General features: G+C 40.2%; 2 protein-coding genes across 3 annotated transcripts; both read left to right on the plus strand.

The window, feature by feature from the left end:
- Positions 1-1117: 1117 nt before the first annotated feature.
- Positions 1118-4814, plus strand: LOC121617511 (calcitonin gene-related peptide-receptor component protein). The gene is made up of 6 exons (XM_041952704.1): positions 1118-1153; positions 1954-1990; positions 2657-2755; positions 2871-2965; positions 3113-3170; positions 4089-4814. Exons 1-6 carry the CDS (start codon positions 1146-1148, stop codon positions 4233-4235), a joined length of 444 nt encoding a protein of 147 aa, XP_041808638.1. The 5' UTR covers positions 1118-1145; the 3' UTR covers positions 4236-4814.
- A 2279-nt stretch (positions 4815-7093) lies between these two features.
- On the plus strand, positions 7094-17004 carry LOC121616935 (protein-tyrosine sulfotransferase 1-like). 2 transcript variants are annotated; one of them, XM_041951828.1, is made up of 6 exons: positions 7094-7339; positions 10130-10890; positions 12063-12221; positions 12404-12657; positions 15493-15694; positions 16366-17004. In XM_041951828.1, the coding sequence occupies exons 2-6, from the start codon at positions 10483-10485 to the stop codon at positions 16399-16401; spliced, it is 1059 nt and encodes a 352-aa protein (XP_041807762.1). In that variant the 5' UTR covers positions 7094-7339; positions 10130-10482; the 3' UTR covers positions 16402-17004. The 2 variants fall into 2 exon arrangements, with proteins under 2 accessions (XP_041807762.1, XP_041807763.1); XM_041951829.1 differs by lacking the exon at positions 7094-7339 and adding an exon at positions 7743-7760.
- The last annotated feature ends 175 nt before the right edge of the window (positions 17005-17179 follow it).

Below are 17179 nucleotides of genomic sequence, written 5' to 3' on the forward strand. Positions count from 1 at the left end.
ATTTGAAGAAGCTAAGAATCTGGTTGGATTTCTTAGACTCCAAATGGCCAATATTATCAGTCCATAATATCTTATCATACATTTACTTTGATATACATCTGTTTTGGGGTATATGTCATCCGTGAACTCACAAGAAATGACAGTTCAAAAATGCCAAAGATACAATATGTTTGAGGCAATATATAAACAGTGTTTTGAGGCATTATATAGTTTATCCACCAGACAGCATTGACTGTAAAGTTCCTGGTTTGGATTATGTTTTTGTCATTTTTCTTTGATAACCTCATTTAGGGAATCGTTATTTTTATCCTTTTTTTAAATGCTCAAATATCAATGTCAACCACAAAAATCCATTATCAGTCTGGCTCCAATTTCTGCCTTTTTTTAGTGTCTTTAGATTTTGATTTAATCTTTTTTTATGCATTACATTTAAAAACTATTGTGCAATATTATGTTAGTATGTTACAAAGAGTACAGCCTCCATGGTCTATATGAAAAGTGCCCTGAGGTAGCTTTAGTTGCGATTTGTAGCTATTCAAATAAAACCAAATGGAATTGTCATACTGTCATATGTGTTAATACCACTGTTTTGAGAATACTAGCAAGGTGTTTTCCACAATAAAAGAGAGAAGATGGAAGAATAAAGATAAAACAAATCAGAAACCCATAATTCAGGAACATGAGAGTACATATTTCAAGCAGCACTAACTGCATTCATAAACAGATGGAAGTGCAATTGCAAAATGAAAGAAATAAGTTAATATATAAATTATTAAAATGTAAATAAAAGAAATAAGCTCATACAAAACAAATGAAATTGGAGTACAAGAAATAGCCACATATGTATAAACAAATAAGATGCAAATATATTAGATGATCTATATAAGGCTGATAATGATCTCACATAAAGCAGATATAAAATATCAAAAAAAGAGCAAACTCCTGAATTGGAAACGTCCTTGGGGTCTGCATTACAAAATAAACCACAGTTTTAAAAAAAATTAAGTGACCTGTGAAACAATGAGAAGGCAGCACAAACCAGTCAGTCACGCTAAAGTCAGTTTGCTGCCGGCGGAACGTTTGACCTGGTCTAGAGTTTCAACACGGGCACTTTTGAAACGGACCAAAGCTAAGTGCCAGGCGAAATGGAAGTGTAAGATATTTTTATTCATATTTTACTTTAGATTTTGGTGTAGTGACTTTGTTGATTGGTCGATGTATGTTTAATTGAACTTCATCTAAATATTGTGGTTAAACGTCCAACAGCTACGTCTTTGTCGCAGTTAGTCGCTCTGTTGGAAACGGAGTGACCAAACGTTTTTAGGCACATTTTTTCACACCTGTCTGATTGCAATCGAAAACGAAAACAGGAAATCGTAATCTCTTTATAAAAATGATGACAATGACAATAAATATCCTTTCAGAAGGTGAATAAGCCATGTTCTAGACTTGATGCTGTTAGCTGTTTACTTCATCAGACAACTGTCTGACACTGAGCGTTTGTGTTGGTGTGTTCGTGTTTTGATGATATACAAAAGGTTTAAATAAGACACTGAATCAAGCACAGGTTGAAACCACCTTTTGAATGAAAGGTTCGAAGAGCATTGTCGGTGTTGGCTTGGTGAAGGAGTGCTGAAACAGTCGATGAATCAAAATGGGCAACATTTTTCATAATTGATCAATCATTTAACTAATTTTCAAAGAAATGTTGGTACCCTTTCAAATGTTACGATTTTCTCTTTTTTCTGGGCTTTATGTCATTTTACTGATAATTGACATACAAGTTTAATATGTTTGGGTTTTTGACTCTTAGATACAGCAAGCATTTTTGTAATGATTCCAAATGTACTGTACAGAATAGATAGTAGTGGAAATTATTTGGTTACATATACAGTTTCCAAAGGTCAAGAATGAACGTCTATTCCTAAACTTTATTGATCTTCTTCTTTTTAGGAAAAACGCTAACGCTGCTATGCTCAGCAACTATGAGGTAAGGCACTCATTCCATACCCCACAAGGGGTCGCCAAAGCGTCATTGCGAGGCGTCAGAAAGCAGAGTAGACCTACATCTCAGCATTTTATTCATTCCTGTGAACAAAACTAAATTAAATCTTTATCTTTTTTAAGATATAAATAAAAAAGACTCTCAGCATAAGGACACAGTGGAGCTGATAGAACGATGGAAAGACTCAGGGAGAAGAAAACATTGAATTTGTCAAAAAAAAAAAAAACAAGTGTCAAGTGTGTGTGATTGTTAAAACATTTGAGAATATGTAATCCAGACAAAGCATTGTGTAAAAAGTTACTAAAATTATCAGGAAAATTATTCTCTGTTGCAATAGTCACAAATAATAATCTTCTCAAAATGTATCCAAATTATTCATAGTACACTCCCTGCAGATATTTTTTTCCCTCTTTGGCTTAATTGTACATTGTATCAGTTGTTTTGTACTGTTATTGTCATGAGTAAGGGGTCGTCATTTTATTGAATTATGAAAAAGGGGGGGGGGGGGGGGGGGGGGGGCGTAATTTAAGAAAAAAGATTGGGAACCACAGGTGTAAGGTAACTGTTTTACATTAAATGTTGTTGTACCGTCCAGCCAAGAGATGAGAATAATTTCATGTCACTTTAGATTTGTGTGTCTGTGTTTCTCAGGTGTTCAAACTGCTGACAGACTTGAAGGAACAGAGGAAGGACACCGTGAAGAACAAACACAGCTCCGGGCAGCAGAACCTCAACACCATCATGTATGAGGTCGGCACATGTCATCCCCTTCTTCTCTGACTTAAACCTGCTCTTATGAGTCCATTGTGTCAAATCTACACTTTTACAACAGTGTGCCCACAGTTTCCTCTGCATGTCCACACAGACGCTAAAGTACCTGTCGAAGACGCCCTGCAGCAGGCAGAGTCCAGAGATCATCAAGGAGTTCCTCACCACCATGATGCCTGAAAAACTCACAAAGTCAGTGAGATCTCACAAAGGCATACATATCAGATACATAAGATGCACAGTATTTTGCTTTCTTTTTTTTTTTTAAGATAAATGCGTGTCCTGTATGAATGCACTGTTCTGTTTAACATACACTCATTGATATTTTTCCTCCATCAGGGCAGAAAAACTGCAGCTATTGAACCACCGGCCACAGACAGCAGTGGAAATTCAACTAGTGAGTGTCACTAATTACTATTATTATATTTATTATAATAGTACGTCTTACCTGTCTGTATGTCTATATCTTCATGACAATAAACATGAGCACTGCAGTTTGCTTTGAGTCAATCCCTCAGACACTTCCTGCTGCTGGAATTACTCATTAGTTTATTTTTGACCAACTTAATATGTAACACTGTTCCAAAAAACAAGTTGTGTTGAGCCATTCCTGCACTTTACAAGACACCATTGATTCCATGATAGAGGGGAAATCACTGTCAGAGTCACTTTTTGGTTGAACATTTGAATTGTCTCAATCTGTGTCACTGTTGCTCTTAAAACTCACAACTTGGCAGCTGTCATGGAACTGTAGATTATCAAAAATCCAATTTTAGAATCCACCTTAAAGGGATCATGTTATGCTTTTTTGATACTATCTTGTAAGATATACATGTTAAAGAAAGCAATGGACAGTATGAGAACAATAGTGTGTTTTTTGAACATCAAAGTATGTAAATGTTTTCCACAAGCACCCCAAAATAAAATTATGAACCTGGAAATGTGTATAATATGTCCATTTCAAGGACTTCTTATCCATTTGGGAAATTTAAACATCTACACTTCTGTGACAACTTGGAAACTCCACTTGCTCATGCAAATATGTGGCAGTGATGGAGCCTAAGGTGAGATTGTTTTGACAACTGCAAATACATAGATTTAACACAGTCAAGGCGAGGCAGTTTTTACAGTATCCATTGTACAGCATCTTATGTTTATCACCAAGATGCTTTAAATAAGGCCAAGAAATGCATCAAAACAATGTTTAAAAACACAGGAAAATAAAATCAGTTAAAGCTGAGTATTCTTAAGTGTTCAAACTGTTTGTAATAATAGACACTGGTGAATGTGGCCTTAAATTTCTGGTTGTGTTCAGATGGTGGAAGAGAGTGAAGAGCGGTTATCAGAGGAGCAGATTGAGGAGCTCATCCAGACGGTTGCAGACGCCCTACCCGGTGACCCGGAGCAGGAAAACGCAACTTCAGGAGATGCAGAGATGGAGGAAGCTGGTGAACAATCATGACACAGTGACAGGCCAGAAGTGACTCATGCTGTAGGTGGAGAACTGGAGCGAAGTCGAAAATGATTACAGAACCAGACTGGTTGCTTTTACCTGCGCCACTTTGCGTCACTGTTGGACCTGAACAACTTGCTCAGAGATTGGACGCACAACGGCTGTCTGGCTGTGGCTAAAAGGACCTTCTTACAATTGAAGTGCCTCATTAAATGATTCACATTGAGCTGAGTCATTCAATGAATGAAAGAAGATAAACAGGTTGCTTCTGATTTTCATTTGCATGCATAGATACAACTGGATTCAAATCAAACATGCACACGCTGTCATAAGTACAGGTTTTGATGTGTTGTTTTGCTTCTGACTGCTCTAATTTGTATTTCACAACAGATAATGTGTATGCAGAGACAGTGTGCTATTATATTTTTTGGTTTCTGACTTAATGTCAGTCCTGACATTCTACCATGTTGCATAGAAATAAAGGTTTTTATAAGTCAGTCATGCAGTCAACTGGCATTGGTGCACAGTGCTATCATAAGGTCAGACAGTATTATTAGAGTGGCTACGTAATAAAGCAGGTAGACGGTATGGACCAGGAGGTGTTTGTTGTCTCTTATTCATGCTGATCTTTTCCTTCTGTAATATAATGGAACACAACAGCTGACACATGTCTGCAGCTTATTGTCACTTTGGATGACGTGGTCTGAAAGACTGAAGAACTGGTGCTAAATAAGGACGATGGTGGTGTCATCTTCAGCTACAGAGAACACCTTCAGTGCATCCTTTCTCTGTATCATCCTGTGTGAATGCAACACGAAGATGGAAAAGCACTTGCCGTAAACTCACAACATCTGTAGTTCTATTTGATGTAAAATTGGTCATTTTAGGAGAATGGATAAATCTAATGAAATAATCAGTAGTAGTAGTAGTAAATAGCTGATCATCCTGAAATAATATTTTTTGAGTCATGTAGTTCAGGACACATCAGTTTTCACAGATCGGTTTCTGTAACCACTCAGAGATTACACAGGATATAAACTGCACACTGATACATAAACCCATAAGCTCTCCAACTACAGGCTCTGGATCAGCTCATGTTTTCTGTGCAGGGATGTCGTGAAGCAGCAGAGGAAGGATGTGCTGGTTAGACAATTTTGAGCTTCCTGTTAGCGTGTCACATCAGTTTCCTGTGTGGGTACTTAGCACCTTGACAAGGCAAGATATTGAGGCAAAGTGAAAGTCATGACAGATTTTGTACCAGTACATCCAGGAGCCTCAAGTGTCCCTCGGTTGAGCTTGGAAGTGAAAACACGGGGGACACAAATCTGATGTGATTCATTTTAGATCTTTAAAAGTGAAAGTTTTTCAGCTCAATGTCAGACTATGTTAGCAGTTTTAAGCATCGTCTTTGTGTGGTGGTAACGTGTTAAGGATGTCATCAGTGCCTACTTAACACACAGGCCTATAGGGGCCCGAGCCCAGGGTCCCACAGAGAGGCGTGATGAGGAGAGGCGCCTCTCCCTGCAAATTCAGAGACCTGTGACTGCTCGTCAGAGTTTCTGCAGCTCAGAATTACACTAAAGGCCAGAGCAGTCTTAACAGGCTCTGCAAGGCATTTTTATTTTAAATCATAAAATACATACTAAGCAAACAATTTTTTTGCAGTCCTACATCTTTAAATGTTGCCTACTTTTTCCAAGGATCCATAATCAACTGGTCAAAGCGAATAACTATCCAAGGACTGACAAACCTCTGAACACTCCCAGTTTACTATGTGTCTACTGGCATGTGCTAAGTTTGGAAATAAACTAAAGCACATACCATTTGTCATGATGAAGGCCTTTATTGCCTGATCTTGAGACCCTGTTGTGAAGAGAGTCTGTGGGTCAAAATGTAGATGAAGTGCTTAATTATTTAGTTTTAAGCATACATGTTTCATATGTCTAAAGTTTTTTTTTTTTTTTTTTTTACCACACAGCAAACCTGGGCTAAGATAGTGTTAGGAAAGAAAATGGCAGAGAGCAGGATAACCAGGGGTTAACAGGGGCCTTTCAGCTCATATTTGCCCTGACCTGACCTAACCTGTCGTAGGTTAACCTGGCCACGGCTTTTTCAGACTCACAGTGTGTTCTTCATACAGAAATAGGGACGTGCTATAATAGTGCTGACTTGATCGCGTCCCTCTACTGTCTTTTTTAGATGCACAGCCAACTTGACGTAAATCTGTAAATCAAGCTAAGAGGTTTTATTATCATTTGGTATACAGATAAATTATGTAAATAAAATACTTGTTGTCAATAAAGGAAGTCAGTCATTTGTTTTCTCGCAATTGATTTTATTGTGCACCTTTACTCAGGTCAATACTCATCCTATTTCTTATGTACTTATTTCGTTAAATATTGATGTATCTCATTACTTATGCATGAATATTAGAGGAAATTTTATGTTTTATTTATTGTTATTGGAGGGGCTAATGTAGTTGTAGTCACAGTTGGTCTTCCACAGAGGCCTCTATCACACTGCAGAGAGTTACTACAATCTGTTGTACTAATGAAGAGGTGGATAAATGAAATGAGGCGGGTTTAACCTCAACTAAAACCCACACTGTTTCAATTTGCCCTCTGGGCTTTGACTGAGAGCATGGGAATCGATGAAGCGAGGTAATTTTAGCCTGGAGTGCGAAGAGAAAAAAAAATCTTGGTTTGCCACTGCGATGGAATTGCCCTTTAACACCTCCACCAATCAGATTCGCCCAAGCAGCTGCGTTTTAGTATTCAGAAGGACCACCGACCAATCAGCGCTCGACTCTCTCTGCCTGGTTGCGCTCGTGCTCACTGGCTTTTTTTTTCCCCCCTTCAGCGGTAGATACAGCTCGACTTGGTGCAAAGTTACGTCGGGAAGCGGCGGCGAAACGTTGTGTAATAATGTGTTTTTTAAAACAGTATTTGGCGTAGACATCACCGCATTTACCCCCGCCGATAGACGCTCCACATGAGAGAAAACACCGATGTGTGTGTGTGGATAGAAGAGCTGCTGCTTTCAGCTTCTTGGATCAAGGTTCATGCGTGTGTGTGTTTTTTTTTCTTCGGATTTCGGCAGTTTCACTGGCGCTGGTGAGTGAACACCATTTTTAACGGTTTTGATAGATTTACGACGCGTGTTAGCTGCCCACGGACAGCTAATTGAGTCAATTTATACAAGGTAAAGATGGTTAAATAGGCAGTGACAGGCTTTTCTGGCGGTTATGGTGAGCTGCAGTTGGCCGCTGGTCTGTCACGGTGTGTTTGACTGATAGCAGGTCATTCACCTGGTGGCCGCCTGCCTCGGGTGCTTATTTGCAGACAAGATGCATCATTCAGCGGGGCCAGATGTTCGTGTCTGCTGGGCCTCCTCTTCGCCGCCGTGGGATAATCCTGTTTCTACACAAACACTGCGGCCATAGCTTTGATTTGACATCCACTTCTGTGCACCTGGATCATCACATATTTTGTGCAGGGCGGCAAAAATTCCTCATGATGAAGCAGCTGCAGATGAGTATGTGCCTTTAGGACATTCGCTTGTTCTGCTATTGAGAGGGAGCTGTCACTCCAGCATTGAGAGAGCAAGAATAGCTCATACACAAGTACATGAAAAAAAGAGTAATAAATGAAAAAAAGAAATCCATAAATGATTCCAGTTATGGACATGCTTCTGACAGTAATGCATCAAGAGTAATGGGAAGACGCGTAAGTTGCTCTCCCTCTCAGACTTTCCCTTCAGCAGGAAGTCAGTGTCATTGCCCCCTCATGTGAGGAACAACAATCTTCTGGGCAAAGATGTCAACAATATGCACCTGGGTCACCACAAAGTCTCTGAAACGCAGCAAAAGAGGCGGCAATCTGATTCAGTTTGCTTCACATGTTTGCCACTGAGGGGAAATTGTCATTGCAGCGCAGAATAAAGAAAAGAAGAATAGCTCATACATAAGTACACATAAAACTGTTTTAGAGTCATAAATTCAGTGGGGACTATTCAAGGAAACAGCTCGAAGAATGGACGGGCTCTTGAGAGAAATATTTGAACGCAAATTCAGGGTAAATGTAGGAGTTTTCCCCGGCAGACCTTCTCTTCAGCAGGAAGTCGTTGCTCCCTCCTGTGAACTGAAAGGAGGTGACACTGGCTTTGAGTTTCCTGACAAACTTCTGCTGAAATATGTCAGCTTTGCTGCCTTCTTGCCAGCTACCTCAACTACCATCTACAGAATGACTGTGATCACAGGTCACTGTTTTCTGCTTATTATAGACTTGTTTGTTGGCTTGTCCCTGATCATCAAAGGCAAAAGCCTTTTCAAGGTCAATCCCCAGATTTATCAGAGTAAGTATCCACTGCTAGTCTTTGTATAAACCACTTTATGGAGAGAGAGAGAGAAAAAAAAAAAAAAACTCTTGCAGTGGCTAGCCGTGCAGATCTTTTTGGTTTTATTTCCCAAACATCTGTGTCTGAGATTCAACACAGCATCTAAATTTTAGAGGTTTGCTGCTTGCATTTGTCGTATGTGAAGTAAACTGCATATGTTTGGGTTTAAGACGGCTGGTCGGACAAAACAAGCAATTTGAGGACATCGCCATGGGCTTTCGAAAATTGGGATATGCATTTTACACAGTTTTCCACATTTTATAGAGCAAATGATGAATCGAGAAATTAATCGATAAAGAAAAGAATTGCTAGTTGCAGCCATAAAGTGAGAAAATACACTTTTCCATAAATTGGGTGAACCGGCCCTTTAAAGAGAAAAAGCTCTGAGAGAGAAAAAAGCAGCAAGGCTCGTCTTAAAACACTGGCCTAATTCTCTCCAAACTCCAAGTGGCTTAATCTCTGCATGGAAATGCATTAGAATTACATGTAAAGCTTTCGGACACTGCTGGACTTAGTGTGGCTTAAGGCAGCCCCTACCTATCCTAGCCAAGGCTTGATGTCCTCATTTCCAGCTGTTTTTCCTTTTTGCTTTTATCGTCGGTCTGAATCTTACAGGCAAGCTACTCCAGCCGTGGGAGAAGAGTGTTCCCCACGTGGCAACCAGATGTCAGGCTCCCTCCACATACAGTCTGAACAGGCTGATACAGATACAAGTACCTCTGACAAAGAGGGAGACATATTCCATATTTGCTTTGAGCTGGAGAGTTTCAGAGCTGTAGTTCTAAAACACTTAATACTAATTATATTTTATTGGAATCTGTACTCAACTGAATTCAGTTCTTTTGCAAGCTTGTGGTTTTTTGTTTTTTTAGTTTGCTGTGTGCTAAGAAGAGGAATTAGAGGCTGATACACGTTGGTGAAACTGTTTTTGTGCACATTGCAGAAGAGAAATGGGGAAGGTGCAGGACGGCACGCTTGGTCAATAGTAATCTGATGCTAAACAAATTGCTTTGCGTTTCAGTGTGACAGAAACTGCCAGTGAGAATAAAAACATGAGGAAGCTGTAATTAGTGGCCTCAGATACACTGCCTGAGATGGTGTCTGTGCTGTATGCCGCACTGAACTTTGATATGGCTTAACAGTCTGTGGCTCCCCAGAGGAAAGATGCAAAATAACTGCTTTGAGAACAAAAACTGGATGCATTTCAGCTCCTCTGAAAGTGTTCACAAGTGTTCTTGGCAAACCATCACACCCTCCTTGCTGATAATAGCTCACTCATGCAGGGCAGTGGCGTGGAGTTACTCATGTACTGGAAATTTAAAAATATGATGGTTTATGTTTCTTCTTACTTGGCAAGTTGTGAAATTATAGTAGGAATAAATACCTCATACTGCAGTACGATTTACAATCATGGAGAAACAAGCCTTCTGTATTTGGTTGTAAGCAATATAAACTGATTCTGGTGCAGTTCTTGCAGAGGTGTGTGACGTGTTTCTCTCATGTTTTAGGTAGGAACGATGAATAAGAGACCTGGCTGGCTGTGGAGCGCAGCAGGTCTGGATGCTGCTCTGCAACACCAGGGCTGAGGAGCTACAAAGGAGTGAGGAGTCCACCCAGCTCACACCTGAATATCAGGCCCAGACTCCACCCTTCTGACCGCCATCAGGCCTTCCTAAGCACCACCTCAGCTGTCTTTCTCACAGTCATCCTCATCATCCAGGCTGTCAGCGTGTAGCTAAGCCTTGAACTGACCTTCGCTGAAATTCAAGAAGCAGATTCCTTCACATCTCCAGCAGCCAGCCTCGTCAGGCGCCCCTGAATATTGTTATATGAATCTGACTCCCAAACACATCCAGCAATCATGAGGAACACCAGATCGAGCCTTCTGCTGGGCTGCGTGCTCCTCTGCTCCGCCTCTCTGCTCTACTTGGGCATGAGCGGGATAGAATGCCCTCCAAAAAGCCATCGGTACAGGTGGATGGAGCTCAACCTGGGCTCAGCCAATCAGAGCTTATCCCTGACTGAACACTTCCCTGAAGACACGCCGCTTATCTTCATCGGAGGCTTTCCCAGGAGCGGCACCACACTGATGCGCGTCATGCTGGATGCCCACAATCATGTGCGATGCGGGGAAGAGACCCGAGTGATTCCCCGCCTCTTGGCAATGCGGACCACCTGGAGCCGCTCAGTGAAGGAGAGGATACGATTAGACGAGGCCGGCGTCACTGACCAGGTGCTGGACTCGGCTGTGCGAGCTTTCCTGTTGGAGGTGAGTTGGTCAATGCAATGTGCTCTGTTGAATTTGGCCCAAAACACGCCTGTGCATCTGTTAGTCTGCTTGGGTGTCCAAGGCATGGTTCAGCTTCACATGATGTGTTTGCATACACAGGGTTATGAAAAAGTATTGTAAATATACTGCATCAATTAAGATATTTAGCAGAATATGCCTTTAGGGGTGCAGGTAATTATCTTCTGGATTAATTGCTGAATCATTTATACTATAAAATGTAAAATTGTAAAAACATGCCTGTCACAATTCCACAGAGACCAAGATGGTGTCGTTAGATTGCTTGTTTGGCCTGACCAACAATACATAACCCCAAAATATTAAATTTACTATCGTATGACAAAAAAGCAACAGTTACTCACATCTGAAAAACTGGAACCAGAAACCAGAAAATGTTTGGCATGTTTGCCTAAAAAATGGAAAATTAATAAAAATCAATATATCAAACTAGCTGCTGATTAACTCTCTGTCAATCAACCAATCTTTATGCCTATTATGTAAGATTTTACTGTTAAATCGCATCTTGAACCATTTAAAGAAAATTTCAAGGTAACAGCTACTAAATTGCATGATGGAAAACAGATGACACATAAAGTGCAAAATGGATTATTAATTAATGGAATAGTTTGATGTTTTGGAAAATTTGCTTATTTGCTTCCTTGCTGAAAGATCAATACCTCACCCATTACTGTCCATTAAATATGAAGCTACAGCCAGTACATGCTTAGCCAAGCTTAGCATAAAGACTCGAGACAGTGGTAGCTAATTCACACAATATTTCTCATGTGTTTATTCCGTACAGAAGCTGAAATGTAAAACCTTGAATTTGTAATTTTTGGAGGGTTAAGAGCCTGATTATTTCTCATCTTGACGTAGAGCACATCCAACATATTTCCCAATATGTCGAACAACATAATTTGTGTAAACGTCTCAGTATCCTGGCCAATAATTGGTCTAGCTCAGGTAAAATATACATTTCTGTATTCAATAGGATAAGTTCACTTCCCTATTTATGTAAATGTCATATATTTTGATTTGGTATCTCAACACGGATAATAAAAATCTTGGTGTTCTTAATATTAAGAAGGAAAGGTTTGCCTGTAACAGCTCAGGCATGTCTTGTTATAGTCACTGTTTGTACATATGTGTTTCAGGTGATAGTCGGTCACGGGGAGCCTGCACCTCGCCTTTGCAACAAGGACCCGTTCGCCTTGAAGTCTCTCTCATATCTGTCACGCATCTTCCCTAAAGCCAAATTTGTGCTCATGCTACGAGACGGACGGGCAACGGTCCACTCCATGATATCACGCAAGGTACGCTGGGTTTCTCTCTCTTATCAGGGCTGCTGGCGGACAAGACTTATTTATGTTTCCAAACCACCTGACAAGTTTGTGCTGAGTGCTACATTGTGATCGCATGAATTTTCCATTCTGTGATTATTTTCCTTCGTGACTGGTCTCCTGTGTTTATCTTATCTCTCTGCCTCCATTCACAGGTGACCATCTCTGGCTTCGACCTAACAAGCTACAGGGACTGTCTGACCAAGTGGAGCAGCGCGGTGGAGACCATGTTCAGCCAGTGCCAGGCAGCTGGGGAGGCCAGATGTCTGCCCGTCCGCTATGAGCAGCTTGTCCTCCACACGGAGGAGGAAATGAGGAAGTTGCTTCACTTCCTAGAGCTGCGGTGGGACCCGTCAGTGCTGCACCACGAAGAGTTGATTGGAAAGGCTGGTGGCGTGTCTCTGTCCAAGTGAGTATTTGAAGTGTATGTGTGCACCGGCACATTGCTTTCAGATTTTTCAAATGTATGTTGAAATTTGTTTCACTTGTATTGAGGTGGTGGCAAAAGTTTGAGATGTGTGTCACAAAACCTCAGCACACTAAACTGAAACTATCTACATACCCACAAGGGTTTCTAGCCTCATTCAAGCTCTGAATAAAAAACATATAACATTTTTGCCCTTCAGTTCAGATCTAGAGGCCTTGAAATTTTGACATTTTATTTTGGTAAGAAATTTAAACCAGCCATGGACCTGATTCTTACTCCTTTCAGACTGACTCGCTTTTTTTCTTTCATTATGAATTTCTCTAATTAGCCATTCCATTAAATGAGTCTAGAAATATCCAAAATTCAGGCTGGCTGACGAAGGCATCCCAGGGTCCTCACAGTCAAGAAAAACTGACTACAAGTGTTACAGAATTGTACAAAAAGTCTTTTTGTCTTCCAGTTTTTGTCCCTGATAATCACTTATTAGCCAAAACATGATAAATATTCAGGATTTCCTGCATGAGCTCAGCAGTGTATAAAGGCTGGTCAAGAAAAGTGTCTTCAGTGCATTTGCTGAATATGCAGTTACTTCACAGTTGACAGTGCATCCCCTGCATGACTGATATGTTCAGGCTGCTTTTCCTGGTATCAAACCTGATTTAAAAAAAAAACAAAAAAAAAACCTTGAGCACATTTTTTTATTTCTTTCAAGTCTCACACACCAGCCTGAGGATCAGTGACCAAAGATTAAAATGTAATCAGAAATTATCTTAAATGCCCAGTTCCACTGTCTACTGTATGTTTATTACATGTAAGTTACATGTATACATACACTGCATATACAATACACAGATTTCCATCTGTCTGGTTTATTTGCCATAATTATTCCTGCTGTGAATTCCCACCTCGCCGGTTTCGAGGAGCCGGTATATTTCAGGTAGCTGTGATTCTCACGTCTCTGTCTGTCAGTCAGTGAAACACGTTCATGAGCTGTCAGGCTTTTCTTACACATGTGCAGCTTATTAATGACTAAAATTTATTTTAAAAAATCTTATATAACAGTGCTCAAGAAATCTATTTTTAATGGTTTTATCATTTTCACGTCATTTGTCCTCCGTCATGTCACAGGATATGGTTGAAAAAGAGATGGTACTGGTAATTTAAGGCTCTATTGATCGATTTAAAATCTATTGTTAGTCGTCCTGTCACAGGAGGGGTCAGAGAGCAGGGTCACAAGGGTCACAAGACTATCACACTCTGGGGTTTGTGTCATCAGACGATGCACTCTAGATCTTATTTTGTGACGTATTGTCCTGACTTTCCGTCCTCCGGAACTGACGCTGACGGTAGTGTCTTCCAAGAATGAAGCTGACAAGAATGAAAGTTGAGAGTGGTGTGAAAATGTTTGGCGAATAAAAACATGGTGTCCTGGAGAAGGACATGTTTTAATTCCGATGAACCCTCAGACAACAGGCCTTAACGTTTATTTAATGAGAACAATAGCACATACTAAGAGACACAGCAAAAACACAGAGCACAGCATGTGTTATGGCTGTTAGGGCTTCTTGTCTTGGGAGACTGTGGATAAGCTGGTCTATCCGTCTCTTCTGAATCTGCCACTAGCTTTTATTTCATTATCGATTTTCCTGATGGTTATTTTAGCAATTAATCATTTGGTCTATAAAATGTAAGAAAATGTTGATTGTGATTTCCTAGGTTGGCTGGTTTTCTTGTCATAGTAGACTAAGAAAACCACCTTCTTAAAATCCTCTTTAAGAAGCCAGAACAAGTGATTCTTTTGGGCGTTTTTGATTGCTTAAATGTAAGGTATGTTATCATCATCCATTTGAATTGACATGCAGCACAGGTTGTGAAGCAGATTGGAACACAGCGTAAGCCATATGTTTGAGTCCACTGAGCCACCAGGACGCCTGCATTCAGTCACAGTTTGCATCTGAAGCAGACAAACCTTTAAAGGTCAAGTAAGACTTTCCTCAGAAGATGTTTAATTTGTGTGATTCAAGTTGAGCATCTCTTTGCAGGGCAGAAACTCAGGGGATTTGATGGGAATCTGGCAGCTTCGTATCACAAACCTGGCATGTATTTGAAGGAATTAGGCCACATTCTGAGGGAATTAGCACCCGTATTTCGGTTAGTTATGCAACAGTTGGCGCACTATTAGTCACCCAAATGTTTTGTAACCTCGTCATAAAATTCAATTATCTCAAACCTGGCATGTTGTGGTTCTGAATCATATGTGTACAGGCTTACAGACATTTTAATTGCATTCATAGGGTGATGAGGTTTATAAGTATGGAAGATTAAAATGCCTAAATTAAAACAAAGAAATAAAATGAAAAACAATACACATTGTTAGAATAATATTGTTTTTTTATACATCCATTTACTGTATCAATTATATGAAACACATACAGTATGTTAAAAGCAATTAATAGCAAACAATTGATTGAATTGTTTGTCATTTTTAATTGATTTTGATTAACATGTTTTATATTTAATCTGTCACAGTAAACGCATAGGCCGATATAAAAATGAAATGCATCCCACAATGTGTATTGTTTTTCATTTTATTTCTTTGATTTGTTTTAATTTAGGCATTTTTAGTCTTCTACACATCTACTTGTTCACCCTAGAAATACAAATAAATGTCTGCAAGCCTGACACATATGATTCAGAACCACAACATGCCATTCTTTTTTCACTCGTTTTGATTGAGGCATTTTAAACCTTCCACAGTTTTGTGGCTCTTCAGTCAGCAGCATTGAGCTGACCTTGTGTTTACCTCTGTGTGTGCAGGGTTGAGCGCTCCACAGACCAGGTGATGAAGCCAGTGAACACCGACGCCCTCTCCAAGTGGGTCGGACACATTCCCTCTGATGTGGTGAGCGACATGGCTGAAATCGCCCCCATGCTGGCTCGCCTGGGCTACGACCCCCACGCCAACCCGCCCGACTATACAAGACCAGAACCCATGGTGTTTCCGTTCAACTACTCACAGGTGAGGGGGAAAAAAATGATTTGGGGAACAACAGAATTTCCCTGATTTTTTTTCAATTTATTGATTAGTTGTTATTGTGTGACTTTGGTGTTTTAACATGTTGGTTTGGATCTGCTGATGCTCATTGTTTTCTTTGAATCAGTTAATGGATTATTGGGTTCAGCACTGCAGATTTTCACCTGGAGTCCCCATGCATCCAAAAATGGAGAGGGCATTCAAACTTTAAACAACTAATGCACCACAGTCCTTCTAAATAGGTTTGACAAAATGCAAATGTTTGTCTACTGTGATCGCGAGCAGCTATCATGGTGCATAGAAGGTTTGCAGTGAAAATGGCTTTGATAGATGTGTGTCAGTGAAAAGAAGACGGTTACTGAGATTTCTCCAACTTCCTCATTGTTGTTGAAGAAAATCTCCAACGGAAACTTGTAAGCAGCCAAAGCTCACTAATCACAGTTCTTGTAGTCCCCGCCTTGTATCTCCTTCTCCATGTAAATCCAGCTTTTATTAGTCACCTAAACCACAAAAACATTCCACACTCACTCCCACTGAGCTTCAGTCATGCGGATAACCTCAGTCCCAGATTCAGAATCATTAATCCTCTAGATGTCCTCTGTCAGCCTTGAAAATATTTCATGTCATAAGTGAATATTCTGTGTTTTTTTCCTCAGAGTTTGAAAGCAACAGAGGCTCCACACCCCAGTTAAACAAGAGAAGAAACATGCCGTCAACCCGGCTTCGCTGTTACACGATATGGATGCACCTTAAACACGGACTTCCAGTTCAGCAGTGATTACACCTCACCGGAAAGTTTGTAAAGTGTCCCATGTATATTTTTGAATTGTTTGTAAGACTTGTATGCGGTGTTAATGTCTGTACACGGGTGGAGTGTTTAACATACGGACTTATCATGGCGGTTTGGGGTGTTGGCTCTAAAATCGCATGTGGACTACCTGCTCAAGGAAGTTTGCTGCTTCTCACGTTTCCTCCACGGTGAACCGACAGTATTACACTGCATTTTGATGCGTCCTCTCACTTCGTACCTGAAAGTATTTCAACATGTCTGTAAGTTGTTACAATTCACCACAAATGTGAATGTGTCTTTTGACAGATCTTTCACTTACTGAGAGCTCAGTCAGTGTTCATGAAGCATAATGACTGTATATTTTTGAAGACGTACGTTTATTTTCTTAATAAATTATTTTGGTGTTGACCATTCATTCAGGAATCTAAAGTTGTTTACTCTGAATTGAGGCTTTTTAATTGTTGTATATCGTTGAACACGAATAAAAAGATAAATGTTACCTTCATGATGTAGTTTATGTATTTTGTTCACCAGTTATTCAGTTAAAACACTCTACTGCTTCATACTACTGTATGTGCTTGCATGTTGGACAGCAAGCTGGGCCACAGCGCCCTCTAGAGACACAACAAAATAACCTGGTTGCCCTTGAGAAACAGAACAAAAATATTGAGTTTTGAGTT

Source organism: Chelmon rostratus, chromosome 14 (assembly GCF_017976325.1).
Source record: "Chelmon rostratus isolate fCheRos1 chromosome 14, fCheRos1.pri, whole genome shotgun sequence".
Lineage (NCBI taxonomy): Eukaryota > Metazoa > Chordata > Actinopteri > Chaetodontiformes > Chaetodontidae > Chelmon > Chelmon rostratus.